This window comes from Triturus cristatus, chromosome 10 (assembly GCF_964204655.1).
Source record: "Triturus cristatus chromosome 10, aTriCri1.1, whole genome shotgun sequence".
Lineage (NCBI taxonomy): Eukaryota > Metazoa > Chordata > Amphibia > Caudata > Salamandridae > Triturus > Triturus cristatus.
In genome coordinates, this window is record NC_140593.1 from 558,632,805 (window position 1) to 558,657,080 (window position 24,276).

At 43.3% G+C, this 24,276-nt stretch overlaps 1 protein-coding gene across 1 annotated transcript in view; it reads left to right on the forward strand.

The window, feature by feature from the left end:
- LOC146789726 (tetratricopeptide repeat protein 21B-like) overlaps positions 1-24,276 on the forward strand; it is a 372,315-nt gene that overhangs the window by 149,655 nt on the left and 198,384 nt on the right. The window contains exons 14-16 of the mRNA XM_085631186.1: positions 3,759-3,947; positions 14,584-14,694; positions 22,714-22,795. Coding sequence (XP_085487312.1) covers positions 3,759-3,947; positions 14,584-14,694; positions 22,714-22,795 — 382 coding nt within the window. The remainder of the gene's footprint in view (positions 1-3,758; positions 3,948-14,583; positions 14,695-22,713; positions 22,796-24,276) is intronic.

Here is a 24,276-nt window from a genome sequence, read left to right on the forward strand (position 1 = left end):
TTGGCCGGTCTGTTCTCCAGGACTTTCTGGTGTGAACTGGGTCGCAGACCCACCTCCGGGGTTGGTATTGCTGGGGTATCTTTCTAAGGAGAGGAATCTATAACTAATTGTCTCTTTCAGATGAATAAGTTACTTACCTTCGGTAACGATATATCTTGAAGAGACATAGATTAGTTATAGATTCCTTAACGACCCACCCATCCTCCCAGCTCTGTGAACTGACTTCTAGGGTCAGGGAATCCTTTTCAGGGCCCTAGCTTTGTGCACCAGTGGTCAGTGTCTTGCATGGCTCTGTGCTTCTGGCGTGGAATGTCGTGTAAAGGAACGGACCTCAGCGCGTAAGAGCGGCGTCGGAGTAGGTACTGCGACATCATCCCAGTGACCACAACGCCAACGACTAACGCGGAGCAGACGGATGCCACCTTTCGACGTGCAGGGGACTGCTGATGAAAAATTCTCCAGATCCAGTCTGACACCTGGGGGTAATTCTAAGGTAAGGAATCTATAACTAATCTATGTATTTTGCAGATATATCATTACCAAAGGTAAGTAACTTGTTAGTCAAAAAGTGACTGGAGGTACCGCTTTCTCCGGATCTGCGCTGGCTGGCGCGGAAAAAGAAAGAACTGACGTAAGCGAGCGAGGACGGAATCTAAGTAGCTACTCCGACGTCATCCCGGCCACTACGACGCCAACGACTAACGCAGAGCCGACTCACACCACCTTTCGACGCGCAGGGGTACTGCTGACAAATTCTCCGGATCCAGTCTGACGCCTGGGGGTAAGTCTAAGGTAAGGAATCTATAACTGTCTCTTTCAGATTTGAGGGAATGATCATCACGTAAAATTGAGGCAGTGAGTTACAGATTCTGCGAGCGTTCGTGTATTACTGCTTCCATTTATGTATTTAAATGATTTATGTGACCAGACCAACATGGAAAGGTTAAGGACAGCCATGGCCGAACACCATTCCTAGTTGTGTATGCCGCAAAGGTTTTGACCCTCTCTTCAAGATACAGTTGTCGTACAGTTTCCAGTACAACACCTTCTGTTTCTCCACACTATAGGCCACAGTTCTATTCAGAAAAGGAATAGGTTTCACTTATCAGAAATTCAGCAATATATATTTTTTCTTTACACTTGCTGGAGTTGGAGCTTTTCTTAGCTATTGTATCAGGGCCACAGGTTCTGGCATACCACAGCTGTTTATTTGCAGACACCACCAGAACCGATTATAAGGTGTTACCTTTCAGGCTACCCCCACCATGTGATTGTACTATAGAATTTCGAGGCTCGGAATAATGCAGTACATTAATATCATAGACAGCATATCAAGGGACAAAACATTGATAGGTAAGTACATATTGAGGAAGTATAGATTAACTATTCTGAACTCCAAATATATGCACATTTAAGATATATATTGTCAAGGTACATATATGTGAAGCTAGGTAGAGAAAATTTAGACTTACCCTTCAGTATTTTGTCCTTTGAATTTGTGTGCACGATATTTGGTACCATCGAGATTCCGACCTTCATATTTGGGGAACACATCTCGCCATATGTGACCCTTCAACAAGTCATCTTTAGCCTTAGAGTCCGACGTAGCAGGCTCTACCATACATTAAAGTCCTACTCGAGCTTCACAAGGGAGCGGACTTTTATTGGCCGGTAGAGCACGATACCAAGGGCTCTAAGGCTATTAGAACATTCCGTCGCTAGCGGACACAATGCTTGATTTGTAAAAAGAAAGGTCTCTCAGAGCCCGAAGGAGTTTAAATCCCCATGGGCTATGAGAGGCCTTTTTTCACAGCAACAGCTGTGAAATGAAAATAACATGGTAATGTTGCCCTCCGGGATTCTAACAGCCATTAGAAGCCCGGAGCATTCCATTGTCTTCAATGGAGCGCTCAACATTTCAATGTTCTAATACGCATTGGAGCACTGCTGCACTGTAATAGGATTCAAAGAGTCTACCTTCTGCTTCCCCTTCTGTAAATGTAAGAAATATGTGTGAAATACTCTTTTCATAGAACCATTTGTGCGATAAAAGCTCTTATGTATTGCAGGAGCAGACCTTGAAAGATGTACAATAATCTAGAAAACAAAAACATTTTGAAAAGACTCCACAGCAGCGTGTAGTGTACTGCCCTGTCGCTTTATTAACACATTTCTGGAAAGTTTCCTCTGCAGATCAACTAATCCGAGATTTCTAGATTTTAAAGTGGGTCCCTGGATACTTTAAAGGGATAGCAAGCCATTGTTGTAACCTGATGCTAGGCTGCGGGTAGAGTTCCGATTTTTGCAAGTTAATCTTTTGTCCTTGTATGTAATTTTGTTTTGGAGGGGGTAGTTTTATATAGCACGAACTCGGGTATCGGAGTGCTTTACATTAGCACCAGTTGCGTTACAGTCGGACACCTTCATTTTGTTAGGCACGGGGGATAAGTAATATGCCCAGAATCATGTAGTGGCGTAGCTAGCCCTTTGGCCGCCGGAGGCAGTCCCAGTTTTGGCCACATTGAAGGGGGGGGGGGGGGGGGAGGCTGCCGATTATCTCCCTGGCACAGCAGGTAAGAGCAGGGGGCGGCCGCCGCCCCCAAAACTTGTGTCACCCCCCGGCTACACCAGTAGAATCCTGGGATGTTGAACGTCCCTGCTGAGGATCAAACCCAGTTCCCCAGCTTCGAGGTCGACCACTCTAGCTATTAGGCACCATTCTCTCCCCATATCATTCTGAAGTCTTCATCTAATTCCAAAACTGTAGGGAAGGCCGCTATAGAGTCAGTCATGTAAATCAACACGCAACCTACATATTATAAGGTGTGGAATTCTCATACATTCAGTTCCAAAGTCCCAGCACCTGAGTCTCATTATGCAGGCCAGCTGTTGAGCTGACAAGGCTAACAATATGAAATGGTGAGAACAAACATTCCTGGTGCCCCTGTGTGTGCTATATCTTAGAAACCAATAAGCATTCAAGTGTTTCCATGACCTGGGTAAGGTCACACTGCTCTGTATAAACTATACATAAGGAGTAGCTACTTACTCGACAGTCAAACACTTGTAGGCCTCTCAAGGAATATGGGATGCGATACGTAAACACCGATGCAATACAAAACTGAAAGAGCTGTGAAATGGAATCAATATTAAGCCTCTGAAAGGCATCTCATTTAGTTATTCACTCAATATAGGAGTTGAGTAAAAGTTTCTTTTGTGTGTTACTTTGCTACAGCAAATCTGCAGTAGCAAGCCCTATATAGAACATTTTATATGATTTTTAGTAAACAAAAACTGGAAATTTGAAGCTGCCAGTTCCTGAAGCATCAGTGTTTTGTATCAGAGGCCTCTATAGATGCATCTTCCTTCCCTATTGCTTCTGCACTCTACCTTTCCTCCTTGCCCAAGACTGGCGGTCCCCACCTCCCCCCATTTGTGTCTGGTTCTCCCACATATTGCACAATTTCAATGTATTTTTATTTTTATTTGTAAATGTATATTGGCATTTGCGCTTGGACTTCGTCACTTTTCATTTTACCATTGACTAAAATGTCTCGGAGTATACCACATTATATTTTTAAACGTTCAAATTCTTTGTATATGCATCTGTTTCTTCAACTGAAAAGATCTCTTTAAATACAATGAATCTCGTTAGAAGCCTCCTTCTTATAGATTCTTGGTAAAGGGGGCTTTCTTGTAGAATCTGGCACTTAGTTATTTTTTCTCTACTGATTGGACACTTTTTTGTATTCCCGTAGGCATTTGATATCCAGTCCAGGATCCTAAAACGTGTCCATGTTGAACAGCCAGAGATGGTCCCATCCCAGAAGCAGCAGGCGTCTGTTATCTGCGTTCAGCTTGCTGAGCAGTACTTGGACCAGAAAGACTTTGAGAAAGCCATAAAATACTACAAAGATGCACTGTTCTACTCGGAGTCAGACAGCAAGGTGAGTACATAACTAAATCTGCTCTGCTTCTATGAGCATAGAACTATATAAGGTTTAATATCACTGTTCACTGCTTCTCAGCACAAGCAAAGGTTTAAGATCATCATGTTGTAAAATGTTGCTAAGGTCCAAATCCTAACATTCCTACTGAACACATATTAATAGGGGTTGTAATGTGTAAAGCTCTATGAAATCAGGAGGTCTTCTACATCTTACCATCTCCTATTACTCTGTTGGAATGCCTGTAGCAACAGAAGCAGGTTTAAGAGTGTACACAGTTTGGCAGCTTGAAACATTCACAGCTATTCTACAGCCCTCATACCACTGACATGCTTTATGGTTTCCCCTACCAATACACTTTTTCTCTGCCTTGTGTGGATACCACAATGTTATTATTTTGTCTAAGGGTTGTCTACCTTGGTTGCATTACTCACACCAGTAGGAGGTTCTTGGGCTTCATTGAGTTTTAAAAGGTGAGTAGATTTCTCTGCTGACGGCTCCCTCTTGGTAACTACTTTCAACCATTCTACTTGGTTCGAGGTTGAGGTGTCTCTCATGTCTAGGACTGTTGCCTCCATTTCTAATGAGCTTTTTAGGATTTTACAGAGTCATGTCCAATAGTACTTGTCTGCATTAATGTTGGGGCTTCTATGTGGGATTTTAGAGTGCAGATGTAACCACAAATTTGATCTCTTTATGATGCCTAGAATAAAACCGGACGACTGTGGTGCTTAATACTGTTGAATTGCATGCAGTACCAGACACACATCGAAAGGTACATTTGTAAGCTAATGGCAGGTAGCACCATGAACTTGCTTGTCTTGACAATGAAAATGCTTTCAGAGAGGCAGATTTGGTACTTAGCCAAGAGTGCTTTTGCAGATTCAGGCACCAGACCATTACTGGTTGTTCTCTTACATGAAGCCTCTGAATATTTCAAATTGTGGGATTTTCCAGAGAAATCTACATCTCCTCGTATCATTGCATCTGTACTGACCTTTACCATAACTGTCGCTCAAAGTGCTGTTACTTCGCCATCGGTGGCGTGCAGGAGCATGCACGTTAGAAAAAGAAACTTGTTTTCTAGTGGACCAGCAAGGTAGAACCCCTGGGAATACCTTTGGATATATAAACATCACATCTTGCTAAGATAGTCAGAGGAGTGCAGGACTTCCCTGCCGACACACTGACACAAGACGCTGACGTTACTCCAGTATTGGAACTTTCATAGATTCACATGCTTGAATCATTCCCCGTCATCATCGGAGCCCCCGATATTTAAAAATAGTAGTAATAGACTTAGTAGAAGTAATAGTACACTGATGGGTATAGACTAGAAAGGCCTAGGTCTCTAAGGTTATTAACCTATCATGGTCATTATTAAAAAAGAACCAAAGTTCTGCCTCAACCAATCAGCATCCAGCCACCCTCTAGAACCCTCCAGAGAGAAGGTCAGCACCTCAGATTTCCTACTGCACATTGTGCTAAGGGGGTCTCCTCTGAGCTCTGCTCAGTTTTCTCTTCTTAAGGACATTTTCAGGATTTCCTGTCAGGAAAGTACTTTAACCTCATTATATTGATATTAGAGTGGATTTACTTATTTGTTGGGACTGAACTATGGCTGATAAGATTAGGTAGGCTCTCTTTAGAGAATGTGCCACTTGTTTGAAGAAGAGTCTTTATGTAGAGGACCCTCATAAAGACTGCATTTGTTTGTACCCTTCTCATAAGGCTACAGACTGCAAAATGTGTCGTACATTCTCAAATAAAACCCAGAGGGACTGAGGACGTCTTTTAATTTGGCTTCAAAAATTGAAAACTAGGTCTGATCCTGTATCAGATTCAGAAAGTGAGCAGTCAACCTCTTCTAAAACTTCTAAAGCTTCAAAAATCTCTTCAAACAGAGCCAGGGATCCTTCACAGTCGGATACGGTCACTGCCAGGAAATGCGCCAAGAAGTCCTCTAACAAATCTTTCTCTGAGCGCAGTAAGGGCTCTCACAAAAAAGAGCAACTTCCTAAGACTGTTTCTGAGCCGGATACACCCCCAGGTCATCTAAAATTAACATGGAAAAAAACCTCTTCTGACAAGCCATCAGTCAGTTCTCTTGTGAAGGAGGGTATGTCAACCATTTCGTCGATGAGAGGCTGCTCTGCAGGCACGTCGATAACTTGTTCTATGGCTCTCTTTGTCGACGACATCCTTGATATCGTCGACACAGGGTCCAATTTCGTCGCCAAATCTTCTGATACCCAAGGAGAAGCATCTTCTATGAGTCTTCGTCGAGTAAGGTATAGTCGACGAAGTCGTCGTCGACGGAGGCGTTGACGAAACTACAGCAGTAGACGAGACAGTCTTGGTTGTCAAGCATGCCACCGTCTAAGATATCGTCGTTGAAGAAACCGTCGACGAAGAGGCAATCGCTGGCCAGCATTGACTAGATATCTAGCGTTAACGAAACCGCAACTGTCGTCAAAGTCACGACCGTCGACGACGTCACCGTCGACAACTGAGGCAAAATCTTTGGAACTGAAGACACTCATCGACGCAGTAGTCGACGATAATGGTCTATGAAGAAAAAATCACCGTAAAAGACACAGGAAGTGGAAATTACACCAGAGCACACTTCGCCCAGTAGGATTACGTCTTTATTGCCAACTCATCTACTGGAAGGGCATGATGAAGATTCCGAACAAGATATTGGTCCATTTGGGGACGCTTGTAGTCCATTGGAGTTACACGTTAAGTGTCAGCCATATGATGATGAGGATGATGATCAACAATACTATGATTAAGCCTATTTTTTACAGCCTGCACAAGTACACCAACAGTCTCGTTTATTTTTGTATTTTTATAGCACCATTTTATTAGAAGTTTGCAATACACATCATGATATAAGATATATTTATGGTTACATGTGAGCATTCAGATTGTGTGTACATCTTATTGAGTGCTTTCGTGACATTGCACTGTTAAGTACAAGTAATTAATACGTAAGCTAATAGTCCATGACATCATTGTAACCACAATTTGTTCAGAGCAGCACATCTCATATCTCAGCATATCTTCATTTTCTTACCCCAACACCCACCCTCGCCATCCCACCTGCAACTCTTCCCTCCCTACTAACTGGTAACCACCAACTTAGCCGCTTTATTCCAACTTGTGTCACCGGGACAGGCCCTTAAGGTTCAATCAAGGTAATGTTGATCTAGTGTGTCCCTGGGCGGGGGGGGGGGAGGGAGGAAGGGAGCCAAATGGCATCCAAGAGAGTAGCCGAGTGGCCGGTGGGGGGGGAAGGGAGGGAGAAGGAGGGGGGGGGGGGGGTGGAGACACCAACAGTCTCATGATGAAATGGTTACAATGCCCTCTGCATTGTTATCTGATTTACAGTTCATGCTACAAGATTACAGGCACACTTTCCACCGCCCAGGGCCAGCCAGTAGACACCTGCCATCTCTGGTGGCTTCACCTTTACGACTAAATACTCCTGCTGTATTATGGGTCCCTAGTACTCTACAAGTTGTTCCTCTCCATGAACCAGCCTCTTCAGGTGAGGAGGGGGAATTGCATGACATGGCCTCGGAATTGGACGATTACAGAATGTCATCGCCTGCCTCACCAACACCCCCTCCAGTAGATTCCCCACTTGAGGATATTGGGGTATTTCGCAACTTGTTGGAGCGTGCAGCGAAACAATTTGCTATACCTATGCCATCCAAATAAGCTGACTGCTTTTTATACGATTTTAAAGAGCCTTTTCCAAAGACAGTTAGAACTATTCCCATTATAGATTATATTTGGGATGAAGGTATTAGGATCATGAAGAACCCAGCCTCAGTACCAGTGGTACTGCCACGTCTGGATAAGAAATATAAGACCACAGATGATGCCCCAGCGTGCCTCACAGGTCATCCAAAGCCAGACTCTGTGGTAATGCAGGCTGCTCAACTATGCTCCAAAAATCCTGCGGCGCATTTATCTGCACCCCCGGACAGAGAAGGCAGACGTCTGGATTCCATTGGCAAATAGTTCTCTGCGATGTCTGCGCTAACAGTTAAGGCTGCAAATTCCCTGGCGATTCTAGGGCGCTACGATCGCCAAATGTGGTCAGACATTGCCTCATATATCGACCGGCTGCCAGAAGATTTGTAGGAAGAAGCAAAAAAGATTCTGCACGAAGAAGAGAGGGCATCCAATGAGATAATTGATTCAGCTGTGGATGTCACTGACAGGATTAACGCAACTGGCTGGAGCTGCAGTATTGCGCAGACAGGGATGGCTCAAAGCCACCTCATTTCGTCCAGAGGTTCAAAATAAGATATTGGATCTCCCATATGATGGGGAAGCTCTTTTCGGTAGCCATGTGGAAGAGGCCCTCAAAACCATCAAGGCAGACATAGATACTGCCAAGTCATTGAGGACGCTGCAATTCAGAAAAGTTCCTTTTCGAGGTTCTAGGGGAAGAGGACAGCCTTCCTACAGAGGGGGTATCAGCAATACTGCCACCCAACATACTCTTCGACACCTCAGTCATACCGGCCTCAGTACCAGCAGAGGCAGCCACCCCAATCATCCTACATCTTACCAAATAGAGGGAAAACACAATGAGCTGGCAAGGATGCTGGCCGTCGACAATGATAAACCACAGGCTCTGGCTCCATCTCTCCTTCCTTCACGTTTATGTCCAACTCATCCTACCCGCCTAGGAGGCAATATCTCCCACTGCCTCCATCAATGGCAGTCCATTACTACGGACCAGTGGATCCTTTGCCTAGTACAATTCAGACACACTCTAGAGTTTACCAGAAACCACCTACAACCCCTCCTCAAATCTCCGCCCACAGGCATCTCAAAGCACTTCAGAAGGAGGTCAGAAACATGCTTCAGAAAGGAGCAATAGAAAAGGTCCCATTATCCAGCAGGGGCACTGGTTTCTATTCCCGTTTGTTCATGGTCAGAAAGAAGTGAAAGCAGTGGAGACCGAGTTTGGACCTCCGAAACCTAAATCTGTACTTAAGGAAACAATTGTTCCGAATGATAACATTGCAAGAGGTGCTGAAGCTCCTACATCAATGAGATTTTATGACAACCTTAGACCTCCAGGATGCCTACTTCCACATTCCTATTTATCCAAAACACACAAAATACCTGAGATTTGTGGTAGCTGGATGCCACTACCAATTCAGAGTCCTTCCCTTTGGCCTGAAGTCGGCTCCCAGGATTTTTACCAAGTGCTTGGCTCCAGTCGTAGCATTTCTCAGACAACAGCAACATCAAGTCTTTCCATCTCTGGACGACTGGCTGATCAAAGCTCCGTCCGAAGCAGCAGCAATAAAATCCACAAAAGTCTGCACTACTCTTTTCAAGAGATTGGGTCTTACGATCAATCTACAATCTACAAAAATCCAATCAAATTCAGTTTTAAAAAATTGTCTTCCTAGGAGCTCATTTAGACACAGTCTCCTTAAAGGCAAGTCCTGCGGAAGAGCATAAACAGCATCTTCTCAATTTGGCAAATTCCATCAAAAGAAAAGTCTCCTTCGGTCTGACTTTACAAATCCCTTTTGGGAATGATGTTGTCGTGCATACCACTAGTTATTTTCTGCCGTCTCAAGATGCTCCCAATTCAAGAAGGGCTGGACAAGCAGTGAGTCCAATCAAGAGGATCCTTCGACATCGTCCGCGCAACTCCACGCCTGGTAAAAGCCCTAGGGTGGCGAATAGACAAGAACCATCTGTCAGTGGGGTTTCTCTTGCAACGAGTAGCTGCTCCACTAGTGGTTACGACGGATGCGTCCTTAGAGGAATGGGGAGCTTACCTCGAGGAACTCCAAGTAAGTTGTAAGTGGAATCAAACTCAAACTCAATCCCACATAAACGTGCTAGAACTGAAAGCGGTGCATCTAGCTTTACAGGCATTTCATTCCAGAATTCGCAACTTATCTTAGTCTGGACGGACAATACCACTACGATGCACTACGTCAACAAGCAAGGCGGCACAAAGTCATTCCATCTCTCCAGAGAGGCTCCGGTTTTATGGGAATGGGCCATAGCTCAAGGAATCCGCTTGTAGGCAGAGCATGTTCTGGGACGTCAGAACACGATTGCTGACACTCCAAACAGGTTGACAACATTGTGTCCGAATAGCCGATTCACTATCAAACGCTATAGGACATATTTTGGATCTGGGACAAGCCGGAATTGGACCGGTTTGCAACTCGCCAGAACCGCAAATGCGGGTACTATGAAGTTGGCATCCCCAACAGGGGTCATGGGGGGGAATGCCTTTTCAATTGCATGGTCCAACATCTTTGCCTATGCCTTTCCTCCCATTCATCTTCTCCCAAGAGTTCTGATGCAGATAAGAACCGTACCATGCAAGTTGATACTCCTCGCTCCGGCGTGGCCATGCCAACAGTGGTGCACAGAACTGCTTCTTCTATTGCAGGTCCCACACCGTCGACTACCAGTATTTCCCAATCTTCTGACCATGAACCAGGGCCAGATACTTCACCCAGATCTTAAGAGCTTGCATTTGTCTGCATGCCTCCTGAATACAATGAATTCCAACACCTGAACATTTCTAGTGAGTGCAGAGATGTACTAGCCAGGGCGCGGGCGGATAGTACCAACAAGACTTACCACCTCAAATGGAGGCGTTTCTGCATCTGGTGTCATCAAGAGAACATAAACCCACTGTCATCTTCTCCTTAACAAATCTTACCTTACCTCTTACTGCTCGCAAGATTGGGCTTGGCTCATAGTTCGATAAAGGTTAATTTAGCGGCCATTTCCCAATATAGAAGATCACCTTCTTCTCCACCTCTTTGGTCCTGTAGAGTTATAAGAGAATTTCTCAAAGGACTGTTTCGAATGTTTCCTCCGGTAAGACCTTCACCTCCAACATGGCAATTGAACACTGTCCTCTCGCAGTTAATGAAACCCCTGTTCAAACCAATTCATCCAGCAGATATAAAGTTCTGGTCTTGGAAATTGGCTCTGCTCCTTGCCTTGACATCTGCTAGAAGGGTCAGTGAGATTCAGGCTTTGTAATAGAGGAACCCTTTTTGCAATTTAAAACGGATGGAGTTCTGCTATGCACAAATCCGAAGTTCATTCCCAAGGTTCCCTCTGATTTCCACCTGAACGAACTGGTGGTACTTAAAACTTTCTTCCCAAATCCAACGACATTGGCAGAGAGGGCTCTGCAGTCACTGGATGTCAGGCCTTGCTGGAAATTTTATCTACATACCACGGAACCTTTCTGCATGACATCTCAATTGTTTGTTGCATACAGTGCAACAAGGAAAGGTTTTCCGCTCTCCAAACATAGTATATCTAGATGGATTGCGAGTGCCATAAAATGTTGTCATCACAAAGCAGGAAGACCTCTATCCGCAAGAGTCCAAACCCATTCCACAAGGGCGGTGTCGATGTCTGCAGCTTTATTTGCCGGAGTATCGCTTCCAGAAATTTACAGGGCTGTAACGTGGAAGAATAGACACTTATTCACCCAACACTACTGCCTGGACTGAGCAATACTAAATGACACAGCAGATGGTCAAGCAGTACTTCGTCTCATGTTCCATTAAGGTGAGCCACCCCTGTCTACCCTCTTACCTCTTCTTCTGTATCACATTTCCACATGTTTTACAGTTTACCATGCTGCAGTTTACGGGAGTTTTGTATTAATGAGGTCTATTATTATCATCTAGTATAATATTTGATGAATACTTGAAAGTCTTACTGATATATATGTTTTGGTTAAGCTCTAAAGTCTATGGTAAATATGCTGCCAACTGCTTGCTATTCTGATTCAAGTATGTGAATCTATGAAAGTTCCAATACTGGAGTAAGAAACAAGTTACTTACATGTAACTATAGTTCTCGAGTATTGGAAGCTTTCATAGATTCACATGCGACTCACCCTCTTCCCCATGGCATAATTGGGTTGGCACTTGTGCTCGAAAATCTGAGGTGCTGACCTTCTCTCTGGAGAGTTCTAGTGGGTGACTGGATGCTGATTGGTTGAAGCAGAACTTTGCTTCTATTTTAATAATGACCATGATAGGTTAAATAACTGAGAGGCCTAGGCCTTTCTAGTCCATACCTATCAGTGTACTATTACTTCTACTTAGTCTACTACTACTATTTTTTGTTGTAAAACTTTTTATTGGTCTTTCCATACCATTTAGAACAATCTGTGACATTACTTACATTATGAATCATTTCACAAGTAGCTGCAGTTACTTTCCACATCAAATACAGCATTACAATAACGTGCGAATACATTATCTCGGTTCTCCGAGTCAGTGCTATATCCAGGACTTCATCATTGCCCACTCGTTTCCCAGATATTCCCTCAACCGGCCTATTCACTGAGTTCTGAATCTGAGTTCTCCCTAGGGGGCTCGCATATATCCCCTCGATAACTGTTCCATTTCCCCCACATCTGTGTCCATTTCTTGGGGCACCCTCTGTGGATATACACCGCCTTTTCCGCAATCATGACGGTATCCATGTCTCCGCACCATTGGGGGAGGGTAGGGGTCTGTCTGGATCCCCACCTCTGCGCTATATTTCGTTTTTCCACCAGCATGCCTATGGTTACCCACGTTTGCATTTACTACTACTATTTTTAAATACCGGGGACTCCCATCATGATGACGAGTAATGATTCAAGCATGTGAATTTATGAAAGCTTCCAATACTGGAGAACTATAGTTACAGGTAAGTAACTTGTTTCTTCCTGCATGAAGATACTCCAGCTCGCAGTGGTCTAGCATCCCTTGCGAGGTGTCCAACTCGAGACCAAGACTGGGTCCCACAGTGTCTCACTTCAGGTAAAGCTGTTGACTTTATCCTAGAGGGATTCTTGGCTTAACACCTACATACATGCTAGGTACACTTAGGGACATCTAGTTAGGGAAGCATCATAGGAGTACGTATTTTATTATCATGTATTTTATATACTTAACTGTATTCATGGTTCTAGCAAGATGGTAGAATAGAATGACGAATGTTCAATAAATGTTTTTTGAAAAACATCTATCTTTTATCCTGAGTATCTCTCTGAGACAAAGTGAGCACGATTGACTGAGCGAAAAGTATTGCACTGTTTCCATGGTCCTGAGGGATCAGGGTTGTCATGTTCCATAGTTGCTAAGAACTATTCTCTCCTTGGTAAGAGGAGTTTCTAGTGGCACTGTGAGCTAGCTGTTATACAGGCCAACATACCCGCAGTGTATGTTGTCTAAACTTGAAGATCCTATATAGGTTTTACAGGAACTACACAACAATATTTTGAAGAGTGTTGTCTGGAGGTTCTGAAGACATGCTGTGGTTCTATTGCTGAACAGATATAGAATCATGGTGCAGCAAATGTGTCTCGAAGAAGATGTTTGGAGAGATGATTGCATAGGATAGGGTATGCTTAGTATTAGGGGGGGTGGGTGATACTGTAAGGTTATGAAGGTTATTTCTCTTTTGGCAAGGGTTGACATAGAGCTGGCACCCTTGTTGAAAGAGTGTAAGGGTTAATCAAAGTATCTTCTGTTACCCAAGAAAAGGGGACAACTTCATTTAAGTTTGAAATCTCTTCTTCAAATCAGAGAAATTCAAGATTCTAATAATTCAGCAGTCATTACAAGCACTGCAGGAGCAGAAGTGGCTAGTGTCTCTAGACTCACAGATGCTTACTTCCACATTCCCATCTACCAACTGTTCAAACATTACTTTAGTATCGAGGAATGATCATTATCAATTTGCAGCTCTGCATTTTGGTCTGAAGTCAGCTCCTAGAGTTTTTACCAGAGTGATGACAGTAGTGGTGTCTCATCTCCACCATCTGGAGTATTTTCTCTTTCTGCATGTGAATGACTCTCTCCTTAGGGCAATGTCACGTCCTCCACTCAAGGAAACTTTACGAAATACAATCCTTCTTTTGTGCTTCTTGGGTTTCAGACTGAATGTGAAAGTGTTGTGTTTGGTTCCACCTCACGTCCTCCCGTTCTTAGTGGTGGCATAGCAAGGGGAGGGGGAAGGGGGTGTCTGCCCGGGCGGCATGAGCTTTGGGGCAGTGGTGTCACGCCCCAACCCACCCAGGGACCATCGCCAGACCCCCCACCTCACCTGTAGTCGTCGTGGGGCAGCAAAAGCTCGACTGTCACGGGTGACAAAAGGTCTAGCTACGCCACTAGTTCTTAGGTGCAGTTCTGGATACCTTTCATTTAAATGTTTTTGCTCTACATGACAGGTGGTTGAATACATTGAACACGGTTGTGAAGTTCACAGCATCAGCACATCATACAGCAAGGGAACATCTGAGGCTATTGGGGCTGAAGACTTCCTGCATTAGTCTAGAATTCTGTGCGATATTAAATATGTGATAAAAAGCCGATGTCATATCCACAATGATTCCTGGCTAGTATTCAAGTGAAGAGTCTCAAGGTGCTGAATTATCAACCAGTAACTTACATAACCCTCTGAACTTAATGACACGCTTTGGGCTTTTCAACTGTAGCAAAAACACTTCGTAGAAAGGGATCACAATTGAACGTTTTTAAAAATTAACATTAGAACATGACTGATTATATTGCAAGTTAATTAGAATTGGTTAATTGTGTCTTATTAGGTGATGCTGGAGTTAGCACGGCTGTACTTGATACGGGAAGACATGGAGTCTTGTAATGAACAATGTACAGTTCTCCTTCAGTATGACCAAAGCAAAGATGATGCTTCAATGGTAAGATGTGCAAGTCAAAATATTTAAAAAAACAAACAAAAAAATGTACCCCCTTGTGCCGCGGCCGCCTCCCTCTCTCTGCCTTCGTTTCTGAAGATTCCGGAAGCACACAGGCTCCCCAAAGCCAATCACAATGCTGCATTGCAGCGTTGTGATTGGTCTCAGCGCTGTGGATCAGCGCTCAAACGGGGACTAGGGGTCTGGGCATGTTCTCCACCAGGCTGTGTAATGCAGCCTGGTGTGGAAATGCAAAGTGCGCATGACTGTTTGGTCAGTCCAGGACAGCGGCCAAGCAGTCATGGGCACTTGGTGTGTGCAAATACGTGAAACGTGCATTTTCTTTAATAAAATTTACAGGTGTCAAGCACTCTTGTGCCATTACAATTTTGTAGTTATTTTCACCAGGTCCGCAGTGCAAAAAAGCTTGTGCTGACTAGCTAGTACAAACTAACGTTTTGCATTTGCTAGTGCACGTGTCAATTTTGCACCTTTCAGTTGGTGTCGGTCAGTGTTCCGGTGAACCCTGGGGGTCCGTGACTGCTTAGGAAAGTAGATAATAAATTAATAAAGTGTATATAAATAAAGAAGCAACATATAGAATTGGAAAATGTTAAACTTTCTAAGTATTAAGGAGTTTGAAATTGGAGACTAAAACTTAAGTCAATATCCTCAGATTGTGTCATGGGAGCAGTGCAAGTGCATCAAACAGGAAATATTATGGCTCATGAGTGGCCTCAATTGAATTTAGAAAAGCTTCAACCTTCCCATTAATATTTAGATTTTTATTAAAGATTTGTTTATGAATTAAATAAAATATTGAATCTTTTGTATCTTGTTTGTTGAATGCTTGTTTTTGCATTTTTTTACCTCCGTCTCCCTGTGTTGATCAATCACAACAAACTACTTTATATTTAATGTAAATTTTATATGCTGTTGAGGGAACGTTATTTATTGCCCTTTCTTGTGGAGGCAAACATTTGCTACTGTAGATCGGCTTTCACTTATCTGCAAACTTTGCCCACCTTTAAGATCTGTATTCTTGCTGCTGTATAACTTGAACGTGCCATAAAGCAGAGGACCACCAATTTTTATGTGATGTTTTATGGACCTTATTTGTCTGCATGATTTTTTTAAATGATTATTTATTATTAGAGCACTGTATACTGATGTTTTATACAAGTCTTGTGATTGCTTTTATACTTTTATGGTCTAACTAGACCGAATAAAGTTATTTGAATTGAACTGATTCAGTGGGGCTGCCCGGTTCCAGTAATGATTAAGTTGGGGTCCACAGAAGTCAAAAGGTTAAGAACCGCTGGTGTAGGTAATGGAGCAAAATATCATCAGTGCCTAATTGCCTGGGACAGGGGAAATCTGTATAATCCATCCCCTAACTTTCTACCTTTGTCCTGAACAAGAAGCACAAAAGAACTATCTATTGACCTCAAAGCTGTGTGGCCTGGCTAAGAACGAGGCCTGGGCGAAATTTAAATGAGGCTGGCATAATTCGTTTAATTTTGGGGGTATTGCCTTACACCAAATTCCTGAAACTTTGCCACAACATGTAATTACGCTGCCGTTTGCAGCAAAGCTAAAGCACAGGACAGCAGGAACAATGCAAACAACCAGAACACAAGTTGCTATTGTGTTCGCTTTTGTTGCTCAAAAGTGTTCTCTAATCTAAAAAGATGCAAGGATACATTTCATGCTAAAATCTAGAGCTAAAAAACGGATTTGCATAATGCATCATTCCACGAGTTTCCATGTAATTTGCCCGAAATTTCGCATAATTACATTAAAGCAAATTACGTGAATTGCACACCCCTAGTAAGAAGCCTTCATAACGTCATAAAGGACTTAGCCTATGAAACTCACTGCGTGGCTCAGTACTGCACGTGGAATAGAAGCTTATGCTTGACAAATTCCTAAATCTAGCTAGACTAACTGAAATCTGTAATCAGCTCACAGACGCCATAATTGTAATTTATAATTCCCTTGTTACTACTATCTACTGTTAAGTAGTACTGTCTTTAATTAGTGTTATTACCCACTTTCGTGGTACTTATTGTATCAACCTTTAAAAGTATGAAGAGCTGTGTTGATGTCGGCTACATTTTAGCCTTAAAGATTCTTACAGTTTTTCAAAGGAAGAATATTGACCCACTGAGCTATCACACTGGCTGTTTCTGTGGTTTGCAAATTGGCAAAAGTGTATTACAATTATTTACAGTTATTGTCCAAAGGCGAAGTGTGTGGGGCTTACATCCTACTGCACTTTCGTTCGTCAAAAATTCGTCCTCCTTCTCTTTATCTCCCCTGACGCTCTTTCTTTTTTTGGAGAAAAACAAACTGGGAGTGGAGGGTCCACGGGAAGTTTTAAGACCAGCGCGGATAGATTCCCCAAACAAACCTGCTACTAAACACAAAATAAACACGGGTCCAATGGGCTAAAATAGCACCAAAAAGGGGGACACAAGCGAAGACACCTAATCACTAATGAAGGAGTCCTTTAGTTAGGACGAAATCCCATCACCCACCAAGGTGGCATGCTTCATCATCTGGGATTTCTCCTCTTAGCGGAGACACCTAGCGCCGCCAAGGGTTACAACCCTCTCATTGTGAGGTAGGAGCTCAGGGATGTTTTTGATTGCTATTCTTACAAAGGATGTACTGAATTCCTCCAGATGTGAAACACTAGAATAGTTAGGTGATGGGCGCAGTGCAAATAAACTTAAACAAGTTGTGTGTGATGCTAAAACTAACTACTAGGGGCGAAAAAACTTTATTGGTTCACTCCTAGTGTCGGGATTAAAAACAGTGCATGTGCAGTATAAAAATATTAACTGCGTATGTCCAATAAAACAGGTCTACATATTTCGGCCAGTGTTAGATTTGGGGGTCTCTAGTTGGCTATGGTTTGCACCTTTGTCCAAATAGGGACCCTTGAGTCTAGTCAGGGTAAGGGGCTGCACTCCTAAAATAACCCCTGCTCACCCCCTTGGTAGCTTGGCACGAACAGGCAGGCTTATCTCAGAGGCAGTGTGTAAAGCATTTCTGAACACATACGGTAATACAGTGAAAACACTACAAATGGACACCACACCAGTTTAGAAGAATAAGTAATCTTTACTAGACTTAACACAAGACCAAACGACAAAAATCTACAATACTGTAATCAAAAATAGACTTTAAAATGGTAGGAAATAGCTCAGTTCACTTTAGATTGCAAATGCAACACTTTACTTCAAAGTACCTTGGATGCGTAATGCAAAACAAACAAAAGGGTCGCAGGGAAGGTGATGCATCAGTTCCTTACTGCTGCGCAGGGGAGTTTATGCTCACATCCTTACTGTGTGGGGAGGTGATGCGTCGGTTTCTTACTGCTCTCCGGTACAATGCGACAAGATGGCGCCTTGGTTACGATGCGACAACGTAGATGCGATGCGTGCACACCCGACGGCCGTGCGGCGATTCGGTGATCTTCTGAGCTGCGACACGCCCTGCGACGTGCTTCTCCGGTGATGCGATGGCGACCTCTGCGGCGGCGGCGCGCTTCTCCGGTGATGCGACGTGCTTTGGTGATGCGATGGTGACAGCGGCAGCACGCATACTCGGCGTTGCGACGGCAACTACTGAGGCGGCGACAAGCTTCGAGTCGCGCTTCCAGCTCCCAGCAACACGCAGTCCCTCAGAAGGCCCAGCACAACAGCAGGCACTTCAATTCCCAGTAAGGGAATTCAGGGGGAGCTGGTGGTGAAGTCTTGTATCCCTGAGACTTTAGGCAGGAGGCAAGCTCAAAGATCAAGCCCTTGGAGATCTTCTACAAGATGATGAAAAGCACACTCAGTCCTCTTCTCCTTTCTTTGGCAATGAAGCAACCACTGCAGGCCAAACACACAGCACAGGGGCAGTCTCCTCCTTCAGCTTCCTGGTTCTTCTCCTCAGTAAAGGTTCATCTTGATTCCCAGAAGTGATCTAAAGTTCTGGGATCTGGGTCCCCCTTTTTATATCCACAAATCCATTGTCTCTGAAGGCAGAGTACCTAGTCCAAACCAGTTCTGGGAGCATTCTGCCAGTGCACAACTTCTTCCTTTGTCAGTGTGGGACAGGGTCATCAGACGCACCCCAGCAGATGGAGCCAGCATTGTGGAAGGCAAGCACAGCCCTATTCAGGCCCAGGTGCTACTCCTCCCACCACTCCTCATGCAGATAGGTCTATTCAGCCTTGTGCTGACTCACCCTGTCTCCTGGAGCACCCCCGCCCCTGTCACTCCCAAACCAGACATGGAATACACAACCTAGCAGAGGCGGGCTTGGATGGTTAGGCAAGAAAAAAACCTACTTTCTAAAAGTGGTATTCTCAAACACAGAATGTTAAAACCAACTTCTCTAAAATATGTATTTTATCATTTTGAGTTCAGGCATACTAAATTAGTTTTTCTGCCATGTTCCCTGGGTCAGTTATGATTATAAGGTGTTATAATCAAACTACCCATTCTGGCCTATGGGGACAGGTAGCCTTGCAATAGTGAAAAATGAAAATGGCTGTAATTCACTATCAGGACATGCCACACACACCAGGGCATGTCCTACCTTTTACATACAATGCACCCTGCCCTTGGCCTACCTTAGGGGTGGCTAACATGCAGAAAAGGGAAGGTTTAGGGACTGGCAAGTGGATGCACTTACCAAGTCAACAGGGCAGCAATTGCACTGAACAGCAGTGGCACAGTGCCCAAAGCATCTAGACCAGCAAAACATGTACCAAAAAAACAGGAGGCAATAGCAGAAAATGGAAGGGAGACCCACGTCAATGGTGCCAGGTCTAACAGCCGGTATGACCCCAGTGGTGGTGTGGCCTTTCTCAGGACCTATATGTCAAATGCTACTGCTACCTCCAGTCACAGCTCTTTAATCGTCCGGGGTATCAACGGATAGAGTGGTGCCTCCCGTCCTGAGCTGTTACCAGGTGAGGTGAGGCCTCTTACTCGTAATCAACGGATTACCACCAGTATATAGTTATTCACCAAAAGTGAGACTACTGGTGTTGTAGGTTGTATCTGTTCTATATTACACCTAAAAGTATTATCTTTATTAATTTTTCATTGTATCACTTTTTGGAACACAGTAGCATTTGACATCTAGGTCCTGAGGAAGGCCACGACACCACAGGGGTCATACTGGCCGAAACATGTAGACCTATTTATTGGACATACGCAGTTAATATTTTTATACTGCACATGCACTGTTTTTAATCTTGACAGTAGGAGTGAACCAATAACGTTTTTTCGCCCCTAGTAGTTTGTTTTAGCATCACATACATCACTTGGTTAAGTTTCTTTGCACTGCGCCAATCACCTAACTATTCTAGTGTTTCACATCTGGATGATTTTAGTACATCCTTTGTAAGAGTAGCAATCAAAAACATCCCTGAGCTCCTCCCTCAGAGTGAGGGGGGTTGTAGCCCTTGGCCAAGCTAGATGTCTCCGCTAGGAGGAGAAATCACACATGATTAAGCATGCCACCTCAGTGGGTGATGGGATTTCGTCCTAACTAAAGGACTCCATCAGTGATTAGGTGTCTTTGTTGTGTGTTGCCCTTTTTGATGCTATTTTCGCCTATTACACCTGTGGATATTTTGTGTTTAGTAACTTTATTTTTTCCCTTTCCCAAAATCAGTTACCAAGGACTCCTACATAGAAAATAGCATTGACATTTTACCATCAAAAAGGAGAACCTGAGACAGTTCGTCCTTTGTCAGGTAGTTTAGGTATTACTGTGTTCTTATTAACAAATAACAAGTATTGGAAAGATAATAGTCATGGCTTTATTTTGCTAACACTTAGCGTTAGCACATTAGATTGATACACATGAGAGGGAGCCATCATGAGCGGATAGGGAGGGCCATAGTTGTAAAGTAGTCACTCTTACATTTCAATACAATCCCTAAAGAGATGGTGGAAGGATGCATCTAAACAGCCAATAGCCTTAGGTGAAATATGATTAGTTCATGGGGCTGAGGCAAGATGTGATTGAGAAATTCTCAAGTCGATGGCTGAAAAGGCTAGTCAAAGAAAGCCAATGGTTGAAAGCAATGGACCAAAAAAGCCAACTCTATGTAAGCGGGTGTCTACTAGCTCTCGCGGCTGCCAGAAAATGACAACACCTGTGATATAAAATTCACATAAAAATGTACACAAACTTACCTAATAAGGCTAGAGCAAGACTGCCTGTGGGGGTATTAGGTCTGACAAGCGATCTGTATACTTTGTTGGATTTTATTTTCAATTGTATTCTATTCTGTATTAAAAAACGCCTAAATTCACACTATTTTAAAGTTTGTTGGAAATGAACGGGAGGTATATCTACTGGACACGTGGTGGTATTTTTGTAACGTGAGAACACATCATAGCCTTCTATGCACATGGTGTGTTCAAACACACTGACGTGATGTACACATTTTCATGTATATGAATAACAAAAGAATGACTGTGAACGAGAGACAGTAACTTCTGCTGTCTCTCGTTCTACATGCATTTGGTACACTTATGTGAAAAATAATTTACATTTTCAGTCAGGGCTCGGGATCTTACATTGATTTTTTTCTTATCTCGTTTAATCTCTTAGTTGACTTATAAACTGAGACATCCAGCTGTGCTATAGGCGCTCTGACCTCTCATCTCCTCCCAGCCAGGGTCCTTAAGTACAAAAAAACTGGCACAGGATACTGAAGTGATTTTCATTAAGTGAGCAATTACAGAAAGCTCACAGGCCATCTCTTATTACTCGAACTGAGGGCTAGATGTAAGAAGCCTTTTTGTGGTCACAAACGGCCTAATTTGCAGAATCGGGCCATTTGTGAATGCAAGAACGCATTTTCAAATGTACAATGTCCTAATTGCAATTCGGTAACCTGTTACCGAATTGTAGTTTGGTTTTGCGAATCGGTATTTGGAAGGGGCATGTTTAGGGCATACCTTCCAAATACCAATTCGCATTGGTATGAATGTTTTGCGACCGAAAGCGGTCACAAAACCTTTGCACTTTACTGCCAACTCAAAGTTGGTAGTAATCCATTCGCAAATTGGAAGGGGTCCCCAAGGGATGCCTGATCCCTTAAAGAATGGAGGAATTTTTTTTTGAGTAGGCAGCGGTCCAAGGTACCAATGCCTACTCTTAAAAAATAAAACTTAAACGTTTCATTTTTGTATTTTTCAACACATCCCGTTTTCCTTTAAGGAAAATAGTCTGTGTTTTTTTTAAACTTGGTTTATTTAAAAGCAGTCACAGACATGGTGGTCTGCTGAGCTCAGCAGGCCACCATCGCTGTGATGGCAGCGAATCATAGTGGGTCACAAATTTTGACCTACCTCATTAATATTCATGAGGTAGGTCTATTTGCGACCCACTATGAATCGCTATGTAAGAAAAGGGGGCTAAATAGCCCCTTTGTACATTAGTGGTAGCAATTACTGAATAGCGATTTGCAAAACATCGCTATATGGTAATCACTATTAGTATTGTTCATACATCTAGCCCATAAAGATGAGAAGCCTTTCCATTATATTCAAGAACCTCCTTTTTTTTTTTTTTTTGTTCAGTACATTTTTATTGATTTTCTTTTTAGGTCTATTCTAGGGACCGCTTAAAATGTCTTACAGCCTCATATATTAAAACTGTCATACATTTTTTAAAACATGCATGCTTTTATATGTATATAAATAAAGGGTCTTTGGGACAGCCCTCTTTTAAATACACCTGTCTTCTCTTAAATAACATTCATGTTCCATTAAAATGACATGTGATGGTTAATTTTCATTTTGAATTCAAACTGTTTAATCCGATTGCATGGCCATCACATTTAGGGTGCACTTCATTTTAATTTCTTGGCATACGCAGTAAATTAAAAATGTTATCGTCGTACCAAGTTGCCAAGGCATGTCCTATTAGAGGAAGAAAGGTGATTAATAAGTTAAATTAATAATATTCAACTTTATGAAAATGTCTATTTTCTTTTAGATGATTGCAGATATTATGTTTCGGAAACAGGAATATGAAAATGCCATACAGCTTTACCAACAAATATTGCAAAAGGCACCAGGTACCTTTCAGTTTCTGTTTGTAATCCCACTTTTCCTAAAGTTGGACATTTGTAATAAACTGGGTAACTCGTCAGAGCTTTTGAAATAAAGTCATCATTATAATACACAGAGAGGGGCAATGGGTCAGCCCCTTTAACCATTGCTTGCTGGAAGTGTCAGCACATTTTACAGACTGCAGCACTCTGTTGGAACAGTCAGCCATGACATAAGGTGTTTTGCTTGTTTACTAGCCTGCAAGCAAGCCAGAGGTGTCAGTCACAAGAGACACTTTGAAACAACTACCTAAATAAGTGACTGCACCCCAGTGCTTGTGCCTACACTCTGAACCCAGTACACCTGTCTGTCCGTAGACCTTGCTCAAATCAAATGTAAACCAATGAACAGTCAAAATATTAGCTGTTTTTACTCTTGGACTTTAATGAAATAGAATATTAGAATATATGCAAAATCGATTCTGTTTTATGCATAATGACACTGGCATTTGTGACAAGTTAAGTAATTTTACAAGCATTGCAAGGGAGGTTTTACAAAATGATGATTCGTACCAAGACTACATATGAATGGGGATACTATCTGACTTCCTACAAAATATGTGCCAGCTTGCTTTGCATATGGCCATATCTGAACTGGGGTGGCAGAGTGGGCTAAAGAACGGTGATGGATCAAACCCAGATCTGTGGACTGGGTGTGAGTGTTTGATTGGTTGTGATGCTCCGTCCATCACCACCCCCTTTTGTACCGCTTTGTTCGCCATAAGTTGGCAGGGTATGCTCAGACGTGAGTCCCTTGCTCACTTTGCCACTGGATTCAAGCAAGCCTGGCTGAAGACTGCTGAAATGCCAGAAACCGGTCCTAGGAAGCTTGTTTGCGGTCCAGGGAAGGCATGGCTTGGCAGTTCGGGCTGGACTGTTCCCATGAGGCACAGGGTCAGATTGATTTGCATATGGCCATGTCTGAACTGGGGTTGCAGAGTGGGCTAAAGAACGGTGATGGGTCAAACCCAGATCTGTGGACTGGGTGTGAGTATTTGATTGGTTCTGATGCTCCGTCCATCACCACCCCCTTTTGTACCGCTTTGTTCGCCATAAGTTGGCAGGGTATGCTCAGACGTGAGTCCCTTGCTCACTTTGCCACTGGATTCAAGCAAGCCTGGGTGAAGACGGCTGAAATGCCAGAAAACGGTCCTAGAAAGCTTGTTTCCGGTCCAGGGAAGGCATGGCTTGGCAGTTCGGGCTGGACTGTTCCCATGAGGCACAGGGTCAGACTGATTTGCATATGGCCATGTCTGAACTGGGGTGGCAGAGTGGGCTAAAGAACGGTGATGGATCAAACCCAGATCTGTGGACTGGGTGTGAGTGTTTGATTGGTTCTGATGCTCCGTCCATCACCACCCCCTTTTGTACAGCTTGCTTGAGTATGCACCGGATAACGTTGCAGAATAAATCAGGAAACGTAGACAGATTGTGGAGGCAATATATGT